Source organism: Amblyomma mixtum, chromosome 7 (genome assembly GCF_055824585.1).
Source record: "Amblyomma mixtum isolate Tamu chromosome 7, ASM5582458v1, whole genome shotgun sequence".
Lineage (NCBI taxonomy): Eukaryota > Metazoa > Arthropoda > Arachnida > Ixodida > Ixodidae > Amblyomma > Amblyomma mixtum.
In genome coordinates, this window is record NC_143018.1 from 77991670 (window position 1) to 77998301 (window position 6632).

Here is a 6632-nt window from a genome sequence, read left to right on the forward strand (position 1 = left end):
ACGCTGGAAGCCTTATTCGGACAGCGCCGTTCGCACCAATGCGAAGAACGAAGAGGACTCACCCCTTTGAACCGGAGCACTGCTGTCCCTCGTAGATAGTCGCTGTCCCTCCTGAAGTTGGCCGCCTGCGATCAGCTGTCCCTTGCCGCCCGGTGGCCTCGACTGTCGCCGCTCCACTGGCGCCGACGTCAGTTGACTTCCGATGACCAGGCCTGGCTTCCTTGACGGCTGCCGCTTCTCTCCGCCTGCACCTTGTCCTCCCGAACCGCCAATGTTCGACTTGTTGATGCCTGGACGTCTACCCTTCTTTGCCTTCCCTTCTTCCTGTGCTTCCTTCTGATAGCAACAGGATCCTGTCGACTGCGCCAGTAAAGCTTCTTCTTCTTCTTCTACCAAAAGCGAATAGGTTCTTTTTCTCTTCTTTCTTCTGCACCAGGGGTGCCCCGTCGGAGACGGCTTGTTATTACTTGAAGGCTGAAGGTCTATAGGAGATGATACTTGCAAACAACAGAGAACTTGCAGGAGATATAACTTGAAGCTTTATATACAATAGTTTACATATATACAAGTTGAGCAGTGAGCACCACAACGACATGGAACTGGCTAACATTTAGGGGAGGCCCCTACTCGGCATAGCCGAAGATGCGTTACATCTATCTCCGTAGCCCAGAACCCTCTTTCCGGGCTCCGGGACCCAGTTTTAAAGACTGGGAATCCTGGCTTTCCGCCGTTGCCGTTGCGCGGCGGTGCCGGCCTCCCGCGTTGTTTCTCCTCTTTCCCTTGCTCCCGCCTCAGGCGGTGGAGAGGCGGCTGGGTGACTAATCACTGTCATTTAGCCACAGCTCCGCCCCGGCTCCCCAAGGGCCTTTGCCATTGGCGCCTTTTGGCGGGAATCCGGGACCCGCTCTGGCCGGCCGCGCACCCCGCGACCGTCCGAGCGGGGCCCAGAGAGAGAGATCCCTCCGAGACAGCGTAAGGTGCGTACGTTACTGTTTGTCCGTGCCGGCCTTGCCGTTCGGACCAGTGCTTACTCGAGCTCGCCCGCACGTGTCCTCTGACCTGCAGCGGCTCGAGCCTGTCCAGCGGGGTCCAGCGACCTCTGACAGGCGTACCTTGCGTTGAATGCCCACTCTCTCTCGCAACCGGCCCAACGGTCGACACGAGAGAGAGATCACAGCACTGCCGCGGGGACATTCTCCTGCAGCGGCGTGCTAGCGGTGCGCATTACTCGAGTCGCTTCGTGCGCGCAGCGGAGCCTTGCTCCTCGCGCGCCCCCGGGACGGGGTGACGATTGAGTGCGTGTATACCTGCTGAAGGACGACGTGAATAAACGTCTCCTTTGTGAACTTGGAGGCCTATTTCTTTGCGGCGAATCGCTCTCCTCCCAGCGGAGGTTGAGTGCACCGCATCGGTGTCCCAGTGTGTGTGTGGTGACGGCTGATCGGGGCCCTTGGCTCGCGCGAAGCTCGAACCCGCGGTGGGTGGTGGCCTGTGTCCACGTAGAAACCCACAAGACACATGGGCCCGACCCACATTCATCAGCATCCAATCGTGTCAAACTCTTAACACGATTGGTTTAGCCGTGTGGCCCGCCCTCCAACTTCCTAAGGCACATAACTCTCTCCCAAATGTACATATTGTAAAAAGGGCATCGTTTTCACTTAAAACATAGTACATTCCGAGAATTCACACACATACGGATTGGCCCCCCGGGTTACGTGCCCCGCCCCACACTTCCACCGTATTAAACAAACTCTCTCCCCTTTGGAAAGAACAGCAAAATACTTACAAACCACATAGCAAAACACTCCCACTATATCAGACCAACTCTCTCCCCCAAGGAGGAAGAAGCAAAGCACACAAAACAACATAGCAAGACACTTCCACGGGTACGCCTGTCTCCCCAGTACCCGTGACCTTGACGCTTCCCGGCACAAGGGCAATCGTCGGCCCCAACCCAGCTGCGACTGTCGCAAACAACACCCGAGAGCGCAGATCCACTTTCCGATAAGAGTCGGATCACAATGGACTGCTGACCCCGCCAGTTGTCCTCCGGGGTCCGGGCGGCGACATAAGTCAAGCGGCCGCCACTGTCCCCAATTAAGCAGGTGGCAGTGCTCGTTCTGTGCGGCGGCGTCTTCTGCGCGCACCCGTTTCTTGAGCCCGCGTTGTCGAGCCCCGGGGCCATACCGGACGCCAGTCAGCTGCACCGTCGACCGCAACTCCCATTCATCCGGACGCACCGGACCCCGCTTCGTTCGAAGCTTAACTGGGCCGCAAGTGGTGTTTGTGAAGCCGCGGTGAGCTGTCGGCGTAAGATGAAACGGCGGCTTGACCTTTTTATGCTCTTGGCTCTTTGTGCACTGGCACAAAGCGGCCCCGGCGAGAAACACGCGTCCTTCCCCAAAAGGGGACAATGGGAGGCTTGGGTGAGCCCGCTTTGCTGCTGGCTGCTGCCCGCTTTGCGCTCTCCTCGCAGCCCCCCCCGCCGGGGGCACTCCGGGTTCTGCAGCGGCGACACGAAAGGCGACAGAAAGATGGGCGCTCCTAATGAGACCGCGCGCACCCACATCTATTCTTGGGGCCCGCTCAACGACGAAGCCCCGCTTCCTTAGCCGTCAAGAAAGGAGGGGGAGGGGGGAATAAACACACATGGCGCATGCTAGCCCTCTACAGACAGTGTGATGGTCTGATACACTTCCACTGTAAGTAGAAGCGATTCGAGGTGGTCGGCTTGTTCAAATAATGAAAAAGAAGATACACGAATGGTAAACGAAACAAACGAAAGGCGAGGCCCGAGGCAGGGGAAAGCTTGTACCTATTAGACAGCCGACAGGTCGCCGGCGGCATAGAGGATCGAACTCCGCATGTTCCACATACCTGGCAAATGCTGAAACGACTGGGCCGTAACTATGGTGCAGAAAGTGAAAATTAAATTGTCTTCGAGTAAACTTTGCGGCACTGTTGTCGTGTGCTTTCCTCAATGCACTTCTCTAACTCTGTGCTAAAATGATCTGCTAGCGTGTGAAATGTATTGTGAAAAATTATTCGAAGTGCGTCAGCGGACTCTAGGCTGCAGTCGTGTCCAGCGAACTGCTTTTGAAAAAAAAAATGAGTAAGCGAACAAGCAGCATCCATTTCAGGGTAGGCCGTTTATACGCTCGTTTATGCTGGTTAACGGGGGACTGGTAGTAACCTTATCCCGACTTGCATTGCGAGACACAAAGAAGGTGTGCGAAGACGAACAGTCTGTACTTAAACCTAGTCCGCACTGACCCGTCCTCGTAATGCCTGCGTGTGTCTTACTGCAGGCCTTGGCCCACCAGATTATGACCGGGTACGACATCTATGGCCCAACCATTTACTGTTTCCACGAGACTACAAAGACCGCCTTCAACCAGAGGGTGCAGTGTCTACGCACCTCGCACGCACAGGTATAGCTGGCGCGCCAGGTTATTGCTCAGAGTCTAGCAAGAAATCTGTCCGGATTTCACGCTGGAAAAACATTCTGTACGACAACTGTATTCACCGACGCTTGTTGAAGAAAGGCGTTGTGTGTATAAAATTAAGCTTTCGCGAAAACCTCGAAGCCCGCGATTCAGGACATCATCATCATCATCAGCCTGACTACACCCACTGCAGGGCAAAGGCCTCTCCCATGTATCTCCAATTGACCCTGTCATTTGCCAGTTGCGGCCACTGTATCCCCACAAACTTTTTAATCTCATCCGCCCACCTAACTTTCTGCCGCCCCCTGCTACGTTTGCCTTCTCTTGGAATCCACTCCGTTACCCTTAAAGACCAGCGGTTATCTTGCCTAATCACGACAGAATCACGACAAATGAAGCTATGAGGCAAGACGTGGCGCAGGGGTCTGGTCAGGTGGTGGGTGCCACGGTTTCGATAACCAGCTTGTGGGCCACATTCGTCCCGTATAGCGGATGCCTTAATTCCGTAGTCCTCCGCAACTTAGCTCGCTACCTTTTACATCAACCCCCCTGCATGCGGCGGGTTGAAGTTGAGCTCCGGAAAGACAAGACCACTCTGACAGTTGAGTGGGCCTAAGCGGGCCAGAAACTTGTAGGCTCACGACAAGGTTTGAAATTAGGTTGAGTACAGCGCAACAAGCTATGCAGATGGCATTGAGTGGGTGTAAAATACGGAAAAGGAAGAGACCAAAGCGGGACATCGAAGAAAGGAGACATTTAGTGATAGCTAAAGTAAAGAAGGGCACGTTGGCAGGCCGTGTAGTTGGAACGCAAGATAACCGTTAGTCCTTAAGTATAGTAAGGGAGTAATTACTCATTGACGTCCACCGGAGCGCAGCCATACGGCTACAAAGGAAAGCTATACGGCTTTCTCAGAAACTTCGTAGTTAAAGAAAAATTCTGCCTGCTCCGGGGTTCGAACCCGGGACCACCTTAAGGGTGTACCTCTGGGTTCCAGAAGAATGCAAGCGTAACAGGTGGAGGCAAAGGGCCAAGTGGACAAGATTAGAAAGTTCGCAAGAAGAAGGGGTAGCGGCTGACGTAGGACAGGATTAATAGGAGGGATATCGGAGAAGCCGATCTCCTGTGTTGATGTATTCAGGCTGATGATGAGGATGATGATGCTGCTTGCTTCACCTGGAAGCGCATTTAGTGCAGACGATGAGCGCTGATACGTATATTCTAGCAGCCATGCATGTCAGCTATGTTCCGGTAGACTCTACGGGCATTAAAAATTAAGTCCGCGGGATAGAAATACTGGAGTTACTATTCATTACCACCCATGCAAGCAGGCAAACAGTGCTGAAAATCATGTCCAAGATTCTCGGAGAGAAATTGTGAAAATTGGAGAATTGTAAGATCCTGTCATGGAAATGGGTAATGGTCCGATCTAAATCTGTGGACTTTCTATAGAAAAATCCTATAGGACAGTCTATAGATAATTTATTTATGGCCATGCATAGGAACCTCGAGATCCTTGCCCTTTCAAGCATGGCTGCTGAGGCTACCTAACCTTGTTTAAACTTTTACCATAAGCCATTTCTAAATTGTTGCCTTTTGTCTTTACTAGTTAAAACGAAATAAATTTCTAGTCTCATTACTCTACCGTTGATTTTCACTTTTGTACAACATCCTATATAAAAAAAATTTCTATACCTTGATCTGGGCGCATGATAGCCATCTCCTCTTATGCGCCATTAAACCAAACACAACCCAACCATTTTAGGACACTTTTCTCTATGGGCAGCCTAGAGACTACGAAAACCCCAAAGGAAATATCTATATGCAGGCAATAGAGTCTACCAGAAAACTATAGACAGTCTGTATAGCATTTCATAAGGGTGTACACATGCTGTATGGACAGCCAACAAAATGAAGAAGTAGACGCCGTATAGCCCACGTTTTGGCAAGAATAAAAGCGCAACAAGACGACACAAAGAAGAAGGAAAAACGGCAGGACAGGCGCTGTCCTGTCCTTTGTGTCGTCTTGTTGCGCTTTTCTATGAACCAACATGCCCCGGAGAATGTTTTACTGAAGCCCACGTTTTCTAACCCGATTCCTTGCCTACAGACGTGGCTGACAAACTTCAAGGGCAAACCCAAGGACCTGGCTGAAAACGTGGGAGATCTGGTGGGCACAGCGACGGCGTTGGAAGCTTTCAAGAGGCTGCCCAGCGCCGAGCAGACCCAGACCTTGCCGGACCTCAACCTAAGCGCATTGCGGCTCTTCTTTGTGGGTCACTGCATGACGACCTGCAGGCTGGACAGCCGCACACCCACGGGGAACTTTGCGAGCGCGCGAGCGCGCTGCAATGTGCCTGCCATGAACTTGCACGCATTCTCGGTGGCCTTCCAGTGCAGGCGCGGAGCGCGCATGAATCCCGCCCGCAAGTGCTCCTTCTGGAGCTAACCGTCGTAGAGGACGCCGCAACCTACTTGCCAGCAATGGCAGTAGGGTCAGCCGCCTGCATGTCGGCTCCACATCCGTGAAGTGTACGTGTGTTGTCAGCTGAAGCCTTTTTTTCAGGGCGATGAGAACCCAGTGTTTTGAAAGCCGCACAATGCGTTGCACTGTCTGAGAATTGTTATTAGCGACCGCCTTAAGTCAGCGGCGGCAGCTCTCGGGGTTTCTTAACGCGGCGTTCAAGGGTTGAGTGCGCCAAACCTCGGGAGCCGCGTTTCGGGAAAGGCTAGCTAAAATAAAAAAGCACCGTTGTGGCGATTTACTGCATAGGTGTAAAACAGGCTTGAGAGGACATATTGGAGGGCTAAAATACAGGGACGAGGGTAGACTAAGACAACACAGGCGCTAGCAGAAAGCTGGGCTAGTTGGTGTTTGGATTGAAAGGACATAGTGGAAGCGCTAAAAAAAAAGACAACACTAGCGCCTGTGTTGTCTTTGTCTACCTTCGTCCCTGTTTTTTAGCGCTCCACTATGTCCTCTCAATCCAAACACCAACTAGCCCAGGTTTCTGCTTTAAAACAGGCGTCGCATATAAAAAGTATGCCGTTTGCAACGATAGACATTGCCGTTTAGGGCCCTTCTTGTCACCCGACAAAATTTAAATGTATACAGCCGTGCCGCGTTAAAACGACCCCCGTTAATAGGATCGACTCGAATTATGTACAGTGTTTCTGGGGACC

The 6632-nt window shown here is 52.5% G+C and overlaps 1 protein-coding gene across 1 annotated transcript in view; it reads left to right on the top strand.

The window, feature by feature from the left end:
• The window catches only part of LOC149336569 (neprilysin-1-like), a 49474-nt gene extending 43297 nt beyond the window's left edge, over positions 1–6177 (top strand). The window contains exons 10-11 of the mRNA XM_089554176.1: positions 3312–3434; positions 5560–6177. Of these exons, the coding sequence (XP_089410302.1) occupies positions 3312–3434; positions 5560–5898 (462 nt within the window). The 3' untranslated portion in view covers positions 5899–6177. The remainder of the gene's footprint in view (positions 1–3311; positions 3435–5559) is intronic.
• Positions 6178–6632: the final 455 nt, after the last annotated feature.